General features: G+C 37.3%; 1 protein-coding gene across 12 annotated transcripts in view; it reads left to right on the top strand.

Moving 5' to 3' along the window:
- The window catches only part of CSNK1G3 (casein kinase 1 gamma 3), a 66679-nt gene extending 59364 nt beyond the window's left edge, over window positions 1-7315 (top strand). For 9 of the 12 annotated variants that reach the window (XM_050330199.1, XM_050330203.1, XM_050330201.1 and 6 more), the window contains 2 exons: window positions 3697-3788; window positions 5070-7315. In XM_050330199.1, the coding sequence (XP_050186156.1) occupies window positions 3697-3754 (58 nt within the window). In that variant the 3' untranslated portion in view covers window positions 3755-3788; window positions 5070-7315. The remainder of the gene's footprint in view (window positions 1-3696; window positions 3789-5069) is intronic. The other 3 variants (XM_050330207.1, XM_050330206.1, XM_050330202.1) reach the window with 1 other exon arrangement.
- Window positions 7316-19095: the final 11780 nt, after the last annotated feature.

Raw genomic sequence — 19095 nt, 5'->3', positions numbered from 1 at the left:
GTAGCAAAGCAATCCAGTAGGCATTCCTTAATAGCAGTTAGTGTTGTAGGGCCTGTTTTCCTAAGTTTCAGAAAGGGGGAAATTTCTCAAAAGCCAGATTTTGAGGTTCTGGTATGTAATGTTTATGTGCATGTGTTGTTAATATTGTAGTGAGTGGAGTCTGTTGTGCCACATTTCTGCACTAGCTTACTGTAAGCACTGAAAATAACTAAGTTCTTAATATGCCATCTTTGTAGAGTACTGTAGTATTATTTTACTGACAAGAATACAGTTTTCTTGCATATATTTAAAACAAAAAAAGTTCCCAAAGAGCAAAGATGTTGATAGGCTGTTCATGGATCAATTCCCTGTCCCCTCCTTTTGAATAAGCACAGTGACAACCTTCTTTATGCTCAGTTCATGTACCCACAGGAAATGATTAAATTTCTTGTGTTTTGAATAGTGCTTAGCACAGTTAAATCCATGTTTAGTTATCTACTTTATGTAGTTATCTGCAGAAAGTTAAAAAAATTCGTAGAAGCTGGGATGCTCAGGCGCTGTAGAAGTATAGACGTTTGTTTTCTCTAATGTGAATACATGATGGACAAATATGCTGTGCTTGACTGCTTTTGTCTAGTCTTTACTGGTCTTGTTACAGATGAGATAACTAGTCTCAATATCCTACTCTTTAGATAAATCTTTTTTTTTCAAATATGAAACAGTCAAATTAGTTTTCCAGCATTATCTATTTAAACTACAGTTTCCTCAGTCCCTGGGGTTTTTTGGGGGATAGAGATTGTTTTATACTTTGACAGTAATAAAATACATGTGCACCTCTCACCCACACGTGCTCACAAGCATTGCTAACAAGCATCAATGCATAAGTATACATATTTTTTCAGAAACACTGCTTTAGAAGGTTTAGGTAATTTTACACTTTAAAATAATAGTTACAATCCTAGTATCAAAAAGTATTGTGAGACATTTAAATGTGTTTATAGATTTTTGCACTGCTGAAGAGAAGGAAATGTAAGGAAATGCAATAATCACTATCTTTTGTGTCTATGATACGGACATTTTTGGTTTTAAGGAGACATTGTTTTCCCAAAAGACTCACTTTGTGCCTCTTTCATAATCTTTTCTCCATCTGAAAGTATGAACAAAGCTAACCTCTCTTTCTGATATCTTCTATTTATAGCACAAATAAAATTTAATTGAATATTAGATCTTCTGTCACCCTTTCAGTGGAATACTTTTCAGTACTCAGTATATTCAGGATTTTTTTTTTCAGTGATTATTTTTATTGTTTTGGGACATTTATTCAACACTTTCATTGTTTGATAAATATTTTTGTACTTACAGTATATATTCTAAATCTTATGCCATGTAATTTTCATGGTGTGGCTGTGCAGCAAGCATGACTTAGGAGTAGATGTCAGGTTTTTGGCATATTTGTGGTTTTGGTTTTTTTTTTTTTTTTTTGGGTGTTGGTGGTATTTTATTGTTGTTGGTGGTGTGGTTTTTTGTTTGAGTTTTTAAAAAAGTAGCTTTCAGCCCTATTTCAGTTGTTACTTCTAGAGTTGTAAACCAAGGAGAAAACTAAACTGATCGCTGTTCTACCTTGACTTTTGCTGACCAATTAACCTCTCTTTCCTTTATTCTTTGCTAATCATCAGAACAGTTGTTTCTATGAGGCATGTATGATTTGGATAAACAAAAGGGTCTTCCATGGAAGGACAGAGAAGGGCAAACAGGAAACTATCTGTCCATTTCGCATCTCGCATCCTTTTTGCCATTGTAAACACTTGTTACTAATCCTGCAGTAAAGTGTTGTCACATGGTAGATGGGAAATATAAAAACACAGCTATCCAAACACAAATGAGAAATTAGGTTACTTCAGCATGTTGGGCAAAGGGATCACTCAAGTGGTAGAAGGAAGGATATTTAACAGGAAGAAAGTTTTTTAAAAGGATATTTTAAGAAGGATAAGAAATGTTCATAAAATGCTGAGATTGCTACCTTAGGTAATATCTCAAAGGTCACTTTAGATTGTACAGGAAAAGTTTAGTGTTTTTTGAGTTTTACAGATTGCTGTTATATTGCCTGTACTAGAAATGTTTTATAAACTACAGGTAAAGAGGCTAGCGATCATTAAATGATTTATGTAAAAGAAAAATCCTTTCCTAGAATTAGAGATTTTTAAAACTTTTTAAAACTTATTTATTCTTATATGTTTTGCGTGCATATTGAATAATATATTTGTAGCCTAATATTTTTTAATAAGGCTCTATTCTGTAGCTTTAAATATGGCTCCAAGCATATTGTATTATATATTAATGTATTATATATAAGTGATAATAACACCCTCTAGTGACAGTATCCTTAGTAACATGTCTGCCTTTCTGTTATGAATTATACTAGTTGAGAGATTAAGCACTATGGGTCTCTAATTTTAGGGTTGTGTTTCTTTAATAAAATTTATTACCAGGCAATGCAGTCTAACCTTTCTTATTCCCATATAAGTGTGCATATATGCCTTGGAATGTCTAGCACTTCTAGACTTAAAAACATGCATTTCAGTGTACTTCAGTTCACATTTCCAAGACAGTCCTGTGTTTTACAGTTCTCCATGTAATTTACATTCCTTTAACCTTTTTAGGTATGTATTAGTAAGGATTTTATTTTCCTTCACCAAATAAGAGTCTTCAGCATTTAGTGATTTTTCCTGAACTGGAATACACTTGACTAGTTCTTATAATTAAAAAAAACCCCAATGGTTAATAGAAATGGTGCTCTTTGTAGTAGTATCATTCAAACTCCAGAAAACCAGGATTAAAAAGCAGTGGTTTATGCTGGTTAAAAATAGAACTCTTGAATTCTCATTGCGTATTGCCCTTCTTCTCTGGTTGAAAGAGAAGTAGCAAACTAAGTAGGCTATGCAGAAGGAATAAAGGACAGTATGAGATTTGCAGCAAGGATTGGTTAAAATTTTCTGATAAGGAATGAAAAAGACCTCAAGTGTCCTTGAACTACATAGAGGATACAAGCAGTCTGAAACATTTAAGAAGTGTGATCTGCTTGAGAGGTGCTGCATATTAGTTGAAGAGTGAAGAGTTAAAATTCTAGATTGTCTTTCTAAAATATAAATTGTCTGCCACGCTTTCATCTTCCTGCAGTTACTTATGTAACCTGGGTTCTGATATGATAAAATTATGAATCAAGACAAAATTTTTCTGTAGGCATTCCTTGAGGCCTCATAATCTCAAACAGGTATAAAAGTGATTTACCATCACATTTACAGAATCATAGGATAATTCATGTTAAAAGGGAGGGGGCACTGTAAAATGCCTTTTTTTTTTTTTTTTGGTGGTATATACATATATAAAATTCTTGTGAAAAGGTTGGGGTCAAACATTAAACTAAATTGGTGTCCATAGACCTACAAGTACATTCAAAGCTTAAGTGATAGTGGGTGTTAGCAGGTATAGACAGATGCTGAAAAACGGCTTGGTAGTCAGGGGGGAATTACAGTTACAGTCAGTGGCTACTGGCTTTCACAACCAATTCTGTCTCTTCTTTTACAAGTACTTTAAAGTTAGTAATACATTGTGATAGTTCTGCTAGCTGTAAAAATACTTATCTATGTAGTTTCCCCTACTGAATTTTAATTTTGGGCTTCCTCTTCATCAATAACCAATGTTTTTTTCTACTGAAAGTTATGTAACTCTCAGAGCAGTTCTGGTCTGCCTCTGCCCACTGCTACTTTTTCAGTGACTGAGCGACAGGGTGCCTTGGATATTTTGAGAAGGTAACTTCTGTCTCCCCCTACTTTGGATGTTGTTCTCACCCCCTGTAGAACCTTATTTTTAGACCCTCGTTCTCCTTGATTTTCAAATGCTTTCCCCATTTCCCATATTCCAAACTAAATTGTCTGGATTTCTTTTGAATTTTAGTGATATGAAATGCTTGGTGAATTTAAGGATTTACTGATAGGCTATTGATGGAGTACATTTATATTTTGTTGTACTTCAGAGTTTAAGACCCTTTGGTGTATAGCACTGCAAGTAAGAATTCAATAACCAAACCGCAGAACTCCATGGGGCAAGCTTTGTTAAGGTGGACAACTTGCATGTTCACTTTTGAATGCACAATGTGAATGCTTTAGTAAGTGGAAGCTTTACTTGTAAAGCTGGTATTCAGGAACTGGGAGTTGCTTAAAATAAGGCTAACAGTACTTTAAGATGAATTAATTTTCTTTGTTTTATTTGTTGCTTTCCTCTTCAGTTTATTTTCAGAAGTACTTTCTGGACTTCTGCAGTCCTCCTCTGTATTATCTGTCCTTAGCTCCCTCCAATTCTTTTTCATTTTGTAGTGTTCTTTTGGTACTTTCAGGTGGTCTCTATTTGCTAAGTGAAATTCACATTGTATTTCTCAGTATTTATCAGTTTTAGTTTCTTTCACATAGTACGCAATAAAGCAGAATAAAGAATGTCAGTATACTTAAGCTGTGATTTTTCACTGTAGTAGTATTATTATAGCACTGGATCAGAACTTTAATTTTATATTGTTCATGAATATTTTGTTCTAAGATATTTTGGGGAATAGCCTTGGGGAAGGTTTTTCCAAGTTCTGGTTGACAAAGGAAGCTCAAGTTGTTTTCTTGTATTAGCAACAGTAGTGTCTTAAGTGCATAGTTTAGGTGACACAATCTTAAGTGTAAGCTTCCACTTGGCATATTACCAGTTAAAGAGTACTCAGGTGATGGAGTGTCCTTTACTCTTACAAACACATTTTTAAGTCAGCCTATAACACCTATGCTTTTGATACTCTCATCAATACTCTGAACTTATTAGCTATTTCTATCGTAACTTTTTTTATTTGATAGTTTTTTCCAAAAAAAGATGGAATGTGTTAAAAATATCTCTACTTCAGTTTCTTTCACTAATAAATCAATCATCTGCAACAGAGCTAAATGTGTTCTTTTTGGTGCTGGCTATGCCTGAACTACATACTTAAGTGAAACATACAGTAATCAGTTCAGTTTTGCGGTTTCTTTTTATGTCACATGTAATTTGTGTCACACTTGCAGGTGCTGCTGTTTATTCAAGCGGAGGAAAAGGAAAACTATTCAGCGCAACAAATGACTAGAACCAAACAGAACATGGGAAAATGCTTAGTTGTTCAACTCTTGTCTTGTGATCTTAAAAAAAAAACACAACAGCAACAAAACCCAAAGCAAAAACCTCCACAGTCAACACGTTTTCAAGGACTCCATGAGAAACAGTGTCATGCCTGTGTGCTTTGATTTGGTTCTTCTGCATTGAACTTTTGTGTCTTTAATTCATCTATTCTGAAAGCTTTAAAATATTGTCAGATAGGAGTGGTTCTTTGACCATCAACATATGGACCAATGAAATTATAGAAATGAACAGTATCTTGAGCAAAACTGAACTTGAGAAGTATTCCTTCTTTTCTAGGAAGTAGTAACCGTGTCTTAGATGAAGACAGATGTCATAAATCTGTTATTTGGGTTTGCAGCAGTGTATCAAAAGCAGTTCTCTTCAAAAATGCAGAAGAAAAATACGGATACACAACCATATTGAAAAATAATAAAATCTTAAGAATTATTCTATGACACCTGCATTGTTTTTATTCTTTTTTCCCAGTATTACTGCTGATATTGTAGCCAAATGGTCGCTGTCTAGAGATACTGGGGAGGCTGATACAGCTGTTGACAGTTGTCTAAATGCTGGAGATACTAATGAACAGAAAGTATTTCCAGTAGCCTGTTGGTTTGAAAGCCTGCTTTTGTTATGCTTAAAATGAAAATTGCAGTACAATAGAAATTATAAGATCATTTGTACAAAGAATACAGAAGTTTATATAATTTAAGCTGTGCTTCTAATAATGTTATCAAGATTGAATTACCTTCAAAAAAGGTCTACAGAGCAATTATAAAAGAAGAAATAAATGTGAATCTGGTTAAAATGTAATCAGTATTAAAACCTGTACGTTCACTAAGGTAACTGGTGATTGACATTATCTTTAATTTGAAAATACGTATGTGCCATGAAAAGTTAGAGATGTATTTATAAATTATTTTGCTCTTTAATTTAGAAAAAAAATACAATGAAAATGAGTTAGACTTCTCTCTGTACTAGCCCATAGCACCCAAAATTTCCCATGGTTGTTTTCTTGGAAGTTTCTTGTCTTGCAGTGTAAGGTAGGATGGCAAGAATGTGCCAGGTACTTCTCTACAGTCCCGTGAAGTGCTTGCAATATGAGCAAACCAACAGTTCTGTAGACAAGACAACCCATTTTGCATTTTCTTTTTCAGAAAATATATGCTTCTTTTGAAGCCATAATGACAGAGTTATGCTTTTATCAGGTTTAGCTACCAATTATTAAGGAAGGATTGTGAAAGATAGAAGTCGCTAGACAGATTTATTGACCAAAACTGAGATTATCTCCATTTTTTTATAATTATTCTAGCTTCTTTTTTCTATCCACACATGTCTTTTGGCATACTTATTTATTTTTAATCTGTTTTATGGTAGCATTTAAAATGTATATTACAATAAATGCACACTTTTGAATTAATCATTGCATTTACAAGGATTTTAATTGTATTTTGTAATTTATTTTTCCTTAAAAGCCAAAAGTGTATTTTATTGTTTGGATTGTGTGCTCATATGTATACTTTGATCTTCGTTGTTATTTGTGTCCATGATCTCAAGTGCTTGTTTTAGAAAACTTGAACTTGGTCTACCAAAACACACTGTATAACAGGTCATAAGTTTTCCACTCCACCAGTCAGCGTTATTGATTATTTCAAACTCATGAAGTTACTTCTTTGTCTTTATTTGAGCTGAAAAATAGGTTACTTGACCATTCTCTTATGAAAACACATCCTTCTTTGTAGTACTTGACCAAATTTGTTGCTTTGTACATGTGGCATGTACACCTGATGAGTTTTATTCTCAGAGGTTTTTGATCTGTACAGTGTTTGTATGATCTGAATTCCATACACATAACAAAGTGTGAATAATATGGACTGAAAATGGTCAAATATATAAAAACTGTTTATTTGCTGAAACGACTAGTATCTAGGCACTTGCTTTTCAGCAGTTTTTTTAAGTGCATGACTTAAATACTGAAGAAGATTTTCTTCTAGCGAAGCAGTCAGCACTGATGTAGGTATGCCAATATGATTTGTATTTATATCCTGTTTTTTTTCCTGTCTAAACTAATGAAGTAAACATTGGTTGGATGTCTAAAGATGAAATACATCCCTGTTTAAATGTAAGACAGAAAAATAAAGATAGTTTTGTAAAATTTGCCTTTTTTCCCCCCCTTTCCTACAGTCCTAGATGAAATAATGATAGCTCTTGTTTTAAGAATTACTGAACAGATTTTATCTTTTTGGATGGCAAAGAATTTCAGAACATGATATTCAGAATGCAACCTTGACTTGCAGTTATGTTTGTTTAGTTAAGAGGTATTACTGTTATGTGCTTTAATAGGCCTGATAATAGCAATAGAGTGAAGAGACTTCAATGCACAGGTTTGAAATCTACTCACAGATAAGTCTATGCTGGTCTGTCACCTGGAATAAGACCTGAAGAAGTCTAGGAAATTCATCAAAAGATGTTTTGGATTACAAGAGGCCCTAAAATAACATCTAGTCCAAACACAAAAGCACCACCACTGCTGTCCAGATATGAGTATGGAAATCTTTCACTAGATCAGGTAGCTCAAAGCCCTATACCACCTGATTTTGGATGTTTTCAAGGATAGGATATCCACAACGTCTTTAGGCAACCTGCATCAGTCTCTCACCACACCCATGTAAAAAATATCATCCTTACATACAATCTAAATTTACCCTCTTTCAGTTTAACCTGCAATTTCTTATTATGTCACTACAGGCCTTGATAAAAAGTTTATCTCCATGTTTCTTACATAAGTATTGAAAGGCCGCAATAAGGTAGTGCCAGAAGCTCCTTTTCTGCAGGCTGAACAACCCCAGCTCTTTCAGCCTTTCTTCACAGGAGAGGTGTTCTCATCCTCTCATCACTTTTATTACCTTCTCTATACTTTCTTTGAGAGGTTCAAGGTTTCTTATGCTCAGGACCCCAGGCTGGATGCAGCAGTCCAGGTGGGGTCTTAGCAGAGCAGAGTGGAGGGACAGAGAATCCTTTTGCTTGCCCTGCTGGCCTTTGACACAGCCCAGGATACGACTGGCTTTCTGTGCACCTTGTAAGTGCACATTGCCGGTCTGATTTTTCATGCACCAGTATCTCCCAAGTCCTTCTCTTCTGCTCTTAAACTCTTCATCCCCCAGTCTGTGGTGTTACTGGAGATTGCCCCGAGCCAGGAGCAGGATGTTGAACTTGTCTTTATTGTCCTTCAGAAAGTTTGGATGGGCCCACTCCAGAAGCCTGTCAAAGTCCTAAAGCACATAAAAGATGACTTCTGGTAAAGGTTCTAAAAAAAATGAGTAGAAAAGGTGTACTCCTAGGTCTGTTGTTTATAACAAGAGGTGATCTTGTGGGTGACGTGATGACTGGTGACTGTCTTGGCCTCAGTGATTATGAAATTGTTGAATTTAAGATATTTGGCACTATAAAAAAAACTCAGCAGAGATGCTACCTTGAGTTATGGAAGAGCAGACTTTTGGCTGCTTTCAAGCATATTTGAGCCAAGACACCCCACTGGAGCTGTTTGTGTATAGAGAAGGACTTGTGGGTGATGTGGTGGTTGAAGGCCGTCTTGGGCACAGGGATCAAAAATTAAAGAGCTTTTGATTCTCAGAGAAGTAAGGAGGAGGGTCAGCAGAACTGCCACCTTGGACTTCCGGAGGGCAGACTTTGGTCTGTTAAAGGGACTTGCTGACAGAGGGAGGCAGTCTTGAATGGCAAAGGAGTCCAAGAAGGCTGAACATTCTTCTAGAAGGAATTCCTAAAGGCACAGGAGCTGGCTGTCTCCATGTGCTGAAAGACAGGCCAGTGGGCAATAAGATCAGCCTGGCTGAATAGGGAGCTTTTTCTGAACTGAGGAGAAAAAAGAGTTTCTGACCTTTGGAAAAAGGGGCAGGCAACTCAGGAGGACTACAAGGATGTTTTGAGGTTAGGCAGGGAGAAAATTAGTAGGGCAAAAACGCAATAGAACTGGCAAACCTCCTCAAGACCAGTGTTGGTCTTGAACCAGCACAAGGCTCAGTTCTCCTGTCTCTGTGTCTCTTTTATGGCTACTGCCATAAAAGACAATAAAAATGTTTCCATAAAGGCGTGAATAGCTGGAGGGCTAAGGAGAATCTCCCTATTTTGTGTGTGTGGAGAAACAAAGTGACAAAAAATGAGGAAAAAGTTGAGATACTTTCTTTGCCTCCGTCTTTATCAGCATCACCAGTTTTTCCCTGGGAACTCAGCACTCGGAAGACAGGGATGGAGAGCAGAATGAAATCCCCATAATCCAAGGGAAAAGTGGTCAGTGATCTGCTACATCCCTTAGACACACGCACCAATCTTTGGGGCTGGATGAGATCCAGGGCTTACTGCGCTGCTTTTAATTATTTACCAGCAGTCCTGGCTAACTGGAGAGGTTCCAGTTTACAGGGGCTTAATAATGTGGTGGATTAACCTTAGTTGAATGCCGGTTGCCCACCAAACTGTACCTCTTCTCAGCAAGATGGAGAAAGAAAGTAAAATGCAAAAACTTTGTGGATTGAGATAAGCCAGTTAACTAAAGCAACAGTGAAAGGTTGTGTGCAATCAAAGAAAAAACCAAAGATTTTAGTCTCTAATTCCTATCAGAAAGTGATGTCTTCTGGTTCCTGGGAAGCAGTGCTACAGTGTGTGTAGTGGTTGCTCTGGAAGACAAACATTGTAAGTAATAAATGTCCCCTTTCCTTCTTCCTCCTCTTAGCTTTTTATCAGACCAGACATCATATGGTATGGAGTAACCCTTTTAAGTTTGGGTCAGTTGTCCTGTTTATGTCCCCTCTCAAAAGTGTTGACCGCCTCCAGCCTGCTGGGGGCTAAAATGTTGGAGAGAGGCTGGTGCTGTGGAGGCACTGCTCAGCAGTAGCGAAAGCACCAATGAGTTACCTAAACCATTCTAGCTACTAATGAGTTAGTTGCCAGCCTTTGGAGACACAGAGACAGGAGAACTGAGCCTTGTGCTAGTTCAAGAGCAACACTGGTCTTGAGGAGGTTTGCCAGGCATTTCAAACCTAAAGTTTAGGCTGAGCAAAAGGTTTGTTTTTAAGTAATGGCCACTTTTGTGTTTTCACCTGAGGAAGAACTAAATCCCTACACGTTTCCTGCCCTCCTCCTCCCCTCCTTCATTGCCAGTGCCAAGGTTTATGTTACTGTAAGATGCACCTCTTGTGCCGGGATCATTCTGAGTTGGTTTGTGTGCAGGGGAAGTGATGTAAGTTGCCAGTCAGCTGGCCTTTGCTGTTACCCTGCACTGCTGTTCAACTCAGCCTGGGAAAGAAGGGCTGTGGGCTGAGAAATTGTGGGTGGCCAAGTCAACAGGAGATGGCTAGGGACAGGTTTGTACTGCCTATTGAAACAGTGAATAGTACAAGAACTGTACTAAAGTAACGGCTACCACTGAGAACTACTACAGGAGACTGTTTGATATATTTGATTTAATTAAGTTCTTTATGCAACCATAACTGGCTAGAAGGGATATTGAGGAACAAGCTTTTGGAAGAACATCTCTTCTCTGAACCATCTTTCCTGCAATCCTGGAAATAATTTTCATCCTTTATAGATGCTAAATATGACAAAGTGCTCTTTTGTCCCATCCTTGGGATCAGGAGAAGATGAATCTGCTGACTAATCTGGAGCAGAAGCAGATCGTGATCCTGGTCTCCTCACCACCAAGCTTAGGCTACAGCTTTGCCTGTCACTCAAAGTAAGTGGTGTCTGTGCAAGCCTACCCAGAAGTTTAAGGTGTCCTGGGAATTAGACTTAGAAGATTGACATCTTTCAAAATTATTATTTTATAAGTAAGTGGGACATTTCTTTATCTGAGAACTATGACGAGAGTGTGTCCTGCTGATGGAAAGTATTTCCACATGCTGAAAGTTCAAGGCTGAGGCTGAAATCAAAGTAGAAACACTATGGTTGTATTTGTGTGTGTTTGTGTGGCAAGGTTTTGCTAGTAGAGGGGCTACAGGGGTGGTTTCTGTGAGAAGCTACCAGAAGCTTCCCACATGTCCATCAGAACCAATGCCAGCTGGCTCCAGGACAGACCAACTGCTGGCCAAGTCCAAACCCATCAGTGTCAGCGGTAGTGCCACTGAAATAACAAGAAGAGGAAGAAGATACTCTGTGGGAGCAATTGCTATCAGATAAGGAAGGAGTGAGAATATGCGGGAGAAACAGCCCTGCAAACACCAAGGTCAGTGAAGAAGGAGGTGGGGAGATGCCCCAGGCACCAGAGCAGAGATTCTCCTGCAGGCTGTGGTGTAGCCCATTGTGAGGCAGCTGTGCCCCTGTAGCTCATGGAGGTCCATGGTGGAATAGAGATTCACCTACAGCCTATGGAGGACCCTGCACTGGAGCTGGTGAATGTCCAAAGGAGGCTTTAACCCCATGGGAAGTCCATGCTGGACCAGGGCCCTGGGAGAACTTGTGGCCCAGTGGAGAGAGAAGCCCACGCTGGAGCAGGTTTGCTGGCAGGACTTGTTAGCCCATGGGGAACCCACACTGGAGCTCTTAATGAAGAACTGAAGCCCACGGAAGCACTCACACTGGAGAAGTTCATGGAGGACTGTCTGCTTTGGAAGGGACCCTCTGCTGGAGAGGGTAAAGAGTGTGAGGAGCTCCCCCCTGCAGAGGAAGGAGAGATGGAGACAACATGTGATGAACTGACCACAGTCCCCATTTTCTGTCCCCCTGGGGTGGAGGAGGTAGAGAAATCAGCAGTGAAGCTGAGCCTAGGAAAGAGGGGAGAGATGGGAGGGAAGGTGGTTTAAGTACACATGGTGTGCTTTTTTTTTGTTGTTTGTTTGTGGGTTTTTTTGTTTTGTTTGGTTTGGTTTGGTTTGGTTTTGGGGTTTTGTTTGTTTTGTGGTTTTCTGAGGTTTTATTTATTTGTTTTTGATTTTAAACAGTTTTCCTGCTATGGGTGCTAAAATACTGCACACAAACCCAACCCAACGGCTTGTCTTGTGTTAAATGTATTAAACTGTTGTAAATGTTGACACACTAGGCAAGTTCAATAGGTGGCTAATCTAACTGGTGTACAAAAAAGACTTTACTTTTGTTTTTTAAGAATTATCATAAATATTTTTATGATTAAAAAATTGTTGATATTATATTGTTTTAAATAATACAGTAGAGCATTTTCTATACAATAAGGCATGGAAGCAGAGAGTACAAATGATATCTGCATATTTCTAAATGCATTTATCTACTTAGAAAAGAAGCTGATGTTTCTGACTAGAAAAACGCATTCAGATTTTCAGTAGCTGTCTTTTCATGACAGCAGTATATTAATGTTCTGATTCATCCACTGACTTTGGAAGTTTAATGTACAAATGTGTAATGCAGAAATTAGGACAGTAGCTGTAGTTACTGTGTACTGGTGAGCAGCTAGAAACTGAGATACTAGTGTGCAGATAAAACTGAATTAAAAAACAACCACATCTTACATCATGGAACTAGAACTGTGCAGTTATCGATCTGGTTTAATAAGAACATGAAACTTAACAGCTTATAGGTCTCTTTGGGATCCTTTCTTTGCGTACTCCAAAAACGTAAGATTTTGCCAATGGGATAAAGCCCAGGCACATGAATAAAGCCCAGGCACAGACAGACCTGAGCTTCACTGGTTTGGTCTGATATGGGTTTTGTTTTTGGTTTTATGTTTGGTTTTGTTTGGTCTTTGTTTTTTGATTTTTTTTAAATTATTATTTTTTAACTGTATTGCTCAGTAAGTTTTGAATCTGTGTATTTGATATTTTTTCCCTGTATGACAGGGTGGTGCCGCATACACATTTTCTGACCTAAAAGAAGGAAAAGGGAGTTGGGGAAAAAAGCAATTTGCAGAAACATTCTCCTATAGATGATTTTATGATGAATTTAAAATGTGTGCCACAACTGAGAAACATGAAGCATCACATTTTCTTTCATGGGAAGCTGGTATGACCTTCTTTGTTGGGAATAGCAGGAAGTATTATTTCTACGGTAAGTGTACTACACTTTCAGCCCAGTAGCTGTGTAGCAGAAAGCTTAGCATGAAAAAACACAGATATAAATTGTCAGGTCACATTTCAGTGAGAGTTCATGTTAGGCAGTAATAAAAATGTAAGAGCTTACAATGAAATGAAATTCATAATGTAAAGATCAAACCTGCCTATGAGAGTCCTTTAAGGAAAGCTGTTGGACTGAAAAGATTACAATTTTGTTTTAATAGACAGTAACATGGTACAGCAAAACTAGGGCATTTCTGATGGACAAATGTGTTACGAATTAGGACCTGATTCAGTAGAAAAATGGCATCTACTTCCATGTGGATGATCTTATTGTGCAAGAAAAACTGTCTTTTTAAACATTAATGTTGCTCTTAGATCAAAGCAAAATAAAAGCATAGATAAATTGCTGTTATAATTTTTAACTTTAAGATAATTATGCACTGAACTTTATGGTTGCTGAAGCGATTTAAATTCAATCATTCCAGTTTAGCAGAGGTAAAATGTTAGTTTATGGACATCACTGATACTGTGCTGATTTGTACTTTTCCTTCAGTAAGCACGCTAATGTGAGAGCAGTGTAGCAGTGAGGCATCATAACCCATGATAGAAGGCTCAGAGCTAAAAGCACAAAATCAGTTTAAATGGAAACTCAGCAGATCACTTCTAGTCAGTGTGTCATGTGAAGATACAAAGTTGTCTGACTCAATAGCTGTGAAGCTTTTAATGAAGTGTATTTAAACTAAGATGGCTTATCAGAATCCACAAGCAGTCTCAGCATAGACAGGTGATTGCAAGGACATTTGTAATGAATTTTTGTGATTTTTTTTTTCAAATGTAGTTTTTCCAAATATGCTTAATTCAAATTAAGAGTGAAAAGAGATAAGGTTTTGAAAGTCACCATACTTTCAGATCAGCCATGTTGCAGCAGACTGACTGTGTACTGAGCAGAGTAGTCTGTCACTAGTAGTGTTCACCATCAGATACCTAAGAAAGAATATGAGAAAATGAAAGATTATATTAATACTTCTCCCAATACTCATCTCTCTCAGCATTACACAGTTCAGGAACTTTCTCAGTCACAAGCAGTATTTATCAGTTTAATAACCTCAGTGAATTTTGGTTTTTCTTCTATTAAGTTGTCTGATTGCTGGGTTTAAGTCTCAAGAAAACTTCTTAAATATAATTTTTTGGTCATCTAAAAAATGCATCCCCTATTTCCTTTTTAACAACAATGTAAATTTAAACTGTAGTTAGAGAAAATGCTATTAACTACCATTATGCATATGTGTTTGTAATTAATCCTAACTTTTTTTTTCTTTTTGTCTGTCTTCATGATGCTGTTTTCCCTTAGGCTTCCACTTCTACTTCAGTATTCATTTTATCCTATGTATTCATTGACACAAGGCCTTGTCCTGCCTTTACCTGCAGTCTGAAGTATTGTGCTACAGCACTAATATTTACAGAGGAAATACTATCTTCTGAGGCTATATGTACAAAATCTCAGTAATAACAAGACAGAATACAAGTTTTTTGCCCCCTGCCTTAGCATCATAACTTACAGTCTGTGAACTGTTTACTACAACATTAGGCATGTAAGAGCAAACTTCTGCAGTCATGGTAGCTGGTTCAGTAAACCCAGTCTGCTAACACAGAGCAATTGGCTACTTTAAGTTTCTGGTTGTAAAACTCTAGGGAGCACCTAGTAATAATGTAGCTTCATAAATGTTGTATTGTCTGCTTGCTTATTATGTATTTGCCATTGACTATGTATGATCCTTCCATGAATAATGCTTGGTAATAGTCTGGCTGATGATGGGTTAAATTTGCAGGTATGCAAAATAGTTGATTTAGAGCATTGCCTTTCTTGAAGGGGAAGATACACTTCAGTGCAAGCTGTCCACTCAGAAATGATGCACAAAGAAAAATATCACTGAGCTCACTTAGATAATCTGACTGTTTCACAGGCAAACCAAGTAAATAAAACAGCTCTTTCCTCCAATAACTTCTCTGGTAGAAAAACAGATGCTTTCTGTCATGTCTCCATATTTCTCATCAGGCAAAAGCTGTAAAAATGTTTTTTTAAACATTCTTCAGCCCAAAAATGTTTATTTAAGCTTGTCTAAGGAAAGCTGTGTGACCCATTTCAGACACAGGGAGTTTTTTTGAAAATAACCTGGACTTCTATATTTTGGATATTCCATACTACCTAGCTCACAGGAATATAATGAACAGCCTTGCCTGCACATTTTTTGAGATGGTTACATGATGAGCATTGAGTGTGTTTGTATCTGACACCTGAGACTTGTGCAGTATATACAATAACTTGAATTATGTGCCCAATAAAAAAGTCCTTAACTTTTTTATTTTTTTTATTTTTTTTTTTTTTTACCTTGGGTGGTGTGTGTGAGTGAGCTGATTTCAAGAAGTGACAGGAGATTTCTCACTGGGCAGGAGGATGAAACGTACTTAACAGATGTTTTGAGTGACTTGTAATGTATGATGGACATAGGCCGTGGCCCAAGGTACACCAAAGGAATCGATAACTTTTTCTAGTCTTTCTTTTCATTGAGGCGAGGCTTGCCTGGTTTAAATTGTCGTGGGGTGTCTGCTGCTTTTTGTCACACCTCTGGCTGCAGTAGGCGGGTCGAGCTTCGGGTGCCCAGCAGACCCGAGGCAGCTCGGGCCGTGGTATCTGCACGATGGAAGAGCTGCTCTGACGGTCGGATCCGCAGCACAGAGGTGGAGCTGAGCAAAGGAATTCCTGTCATCTCATTCCCCTATCCCTCCCTTCTCTCGCCTGCGTGCCCACCGGGAAGTGAGGGCGAGGGTGTGGGAGCCGGTGTCTGGCGAGCGGAGCCAGCGCTAGATGTGCCGCTGGATGTGCCGCTGGATGTGCCGCTGGATGTGCCACTGGATGGCAGCATTGACTGTGTGTTGGACCGGACGGCACTGCCGGCCGGGCTGGGCTCTGGTTCAGCCTCGTTAAACATCAGCCGGGTAAAAGATTGATTGCAATGCAAATGTATTTATAACCACTAGAGATAGTCACCTTCCACCCCAATTAGCCTTTGAATTGATTTAGTGAGAAAAACATCTATTATGGAATAAAAGTCTTAGAGATTAGTGTTGCATTATTTCACTACATTTGAAATAGCTGTAGGTAAGAGGGTCTTACAGGCATCAATAAGCTTTAATATTATAAAGTGCTTTTAGGCTACATCAGAAGCAAATTACAAGTCAAAGGTTTGTTTGGTGAGTAAAATACAACTACAGATATGCTGGGTATGCTGAGACTTTGTGGTATTTACAAAATCTAGCTTATAAAATTTTTCTTTTCATTCTTTTATTTTTTAAAAGGGATTAGTTCACTGATTACACAAATGTGCTTCTTTCTACAAACTAACAGTAATCAATTGTGTTTTAAAGTTGTCTGATTTTTTTTTTTTTTCTATTTTCCTTTAGTTCCAAAGAGCCTGCAGTGAGAGGAATGGTGGTGGTTCTTTCTCTGGAGTATGAATCCTAGGTACACCCTGATGTCTGACTAGTATTGCTAGGAAAGACGCCAGGAAAGAAGAGAGCTCTCTACTTGAAATTACTGTAAGGAGCTGGTCTGGTTTAATGCTTCTAATTTAAAGACCTAATTTATATCACATTTAGTTTCAGTTACAGGTGAGAAGTGTTATTTCTTTGAGAGGCAAAATTTCCCTGATATTTTATAATATTGCACTGTTTTTACTGCGTTGATGTAAATTAGCTTCCTTTCTAAGGAGTACAATGTGAACAAACAGCCTTTGGAAACAGAACTGGAGCTGTAGCTGGATGCTTCCCAATTCAGATTCCGCACCTCCCACCCTCCCCCCTTTCCACTGTAAAATCTGTGCAAGTCTTTGCTTTCTATTTATGTATTCATTTGTGTTTATATAAAGGATGAAGCTTAATGAAGTCTGTGCAGTCACAGCAGGATAAACCACTGTGAGATCAGATGTGGCCTTGTGCTGTGTGTGAGAGCAAGACCTTTGAGCTGTGAGTGTTCTTATTCTCTGTATTGTTCCTCAATCCATCTTTGTACGGTTAACAGCACTAAACATAAAAGGTAATTTCAAAATACACTGCTAGCTTTTTACATTTTGGGAAAAATTATAACTTATTTTGTTCTATATGACCGTAGAAAAAATATTTTATGCAGTCTGGAATGCTGACTTTGAACCACAAAGACCACCTTCCTTCCACTCCCCACAGCATCTGTTGTGACTGTTTTGAAGTCTAGTTTGAAATTTACCTGAATTCATAACAAATACCTGTATCCAGATGACAAAACATTTTTATTGATGCTGAGCAAAAACATATTCCTTGGTATGAAATATTAAAGATATTTTAGATATTTGTATTTATAGTTTGCTTTCTGACATTTAAACAAATAGTATGGGAACAAAGAGAAATGATAAAGTAGGAGACAAATTAGCAATGTTTGCCAAATATGTCTTTGAATGCACAACAGGCCGGAAAGGTTAAAAAATGTAGAATGTGCTACAAAAATTGGAAGAAAAAAAAGTAAAGTGAATAAGTCTACTTCTAGCTTCTTTTGTATTCCTCTTTTGGATGATGCCGGATAATACAATGATATCCCACTTAGTCATGGTGAAGCATGCTTGACAATCTATCAAAAATCAGCTGGAAGCAAAACCTCCCGAAGGCAGCCTAGATCTGATGGGATTTGTCTTCATGTGTGTGTACATAAGTGCGAGATATGCGAGATTTAAACATAAATGGCACGCATGCAAAATACACTGGGATTTAAAATATGTAGTGTACATTCTGCAAAATATTTGCTCCTGAATATTTCCAATTCTGAAGAAATAAGCAGGCTGATAAAAATAGGATCCAGGGAGCTACTATTGGCATTGATTTTTAATTTACACAGAAGTTATTGCAAATATATATCAGTGTCAATTAAAGCAGTTTCATTGCTTACAACATATAGGAAATCAGATTCCATAATTACATTTGCCGTGTGTATGGTAGCACTGCTTCTAAGGTTCAAAGGTCACTGACAATTAGCATAAGATTTAAAATTAAATTACACTAAATATTGTTCACTATAATTGCTTGAAAATTTGACAGGAAAGTATGAATGTTAAATACAAAGAATATATTCTGGCAGCAAACCTCAGTTGTCTTTTCCCCTAAGGTTTTAATTTTTAGATGTTTAATTTTGTATTTGGTTCATAGAAAATAGTTTATGTTGTGCCTAGGTAACCAGATAGAACTTATTTACCATATAGACAAGACTTTATGCAATGTTTGTAGTAACCTGGGAACACAGCAGTGTAGATAAGATTAATAAAAAGACAAATGTAATAATCTGCCACTGGTTAAACATTTCAGTGGATAGCAACAAAAAAAGTCAATTCAGTCATAACTGTAGGGTTGTATTTATATTTGTTAGACTTTATGGTCTTATTTTCCCATACAGAAATTTTTAGTTCTATTTCTTCTCAAATCATATAATATTTTTAGTCATTTAAAGAATCTGTGTGTGAATTCAAAGTCTAGTGGATAGTTTCCTGAGGAAGAAAATATTAAAATGTGGAAAGCCTTTTTACAAGGATATAATTTTAAAGCAGGTATTCTGATAGCAGAAAGTAGATGCAAAGGAGATACACTATTTCAATTTTCTCTGTAGATACAGATTGAACATTTATGGAATGGTGCCAGCAATTAATAACATGAAGACAGGAGTACAATACCGAGGAACCCACCCTGACTGATCTTTGCCTTGTGCCTGATTGGCAATTTCAGATGTTCTAAGAAGATCTGGACAGCCAGCTGAATATGGGATCTGTGCCCTTTATATAACTGTGGAAAAGAAATGGAATAGACTTGGACCTGTTATTGGAAGGCA

The sequence above is a fragment of the Myiozetetes cayanensis genome, unplaced genomic scaffold (genome assembly GCF_022539395.1).
Source record: "Myiozetetes cayanensis isolate MyiCay16 unplaced genomic scaffold, myiCay2020 scf4, whole genome shotgun sequence".
Taxonomy (NCBI): Eukaryota; Metazoa; Chordata; class Aves; order Passeriformes; family Tyrannidae; genus Myiozetetes; species Myiozetetes cayanensis.
This window is presented reverse-complemented; position numbering and strand designations above follow the sequence as displayed.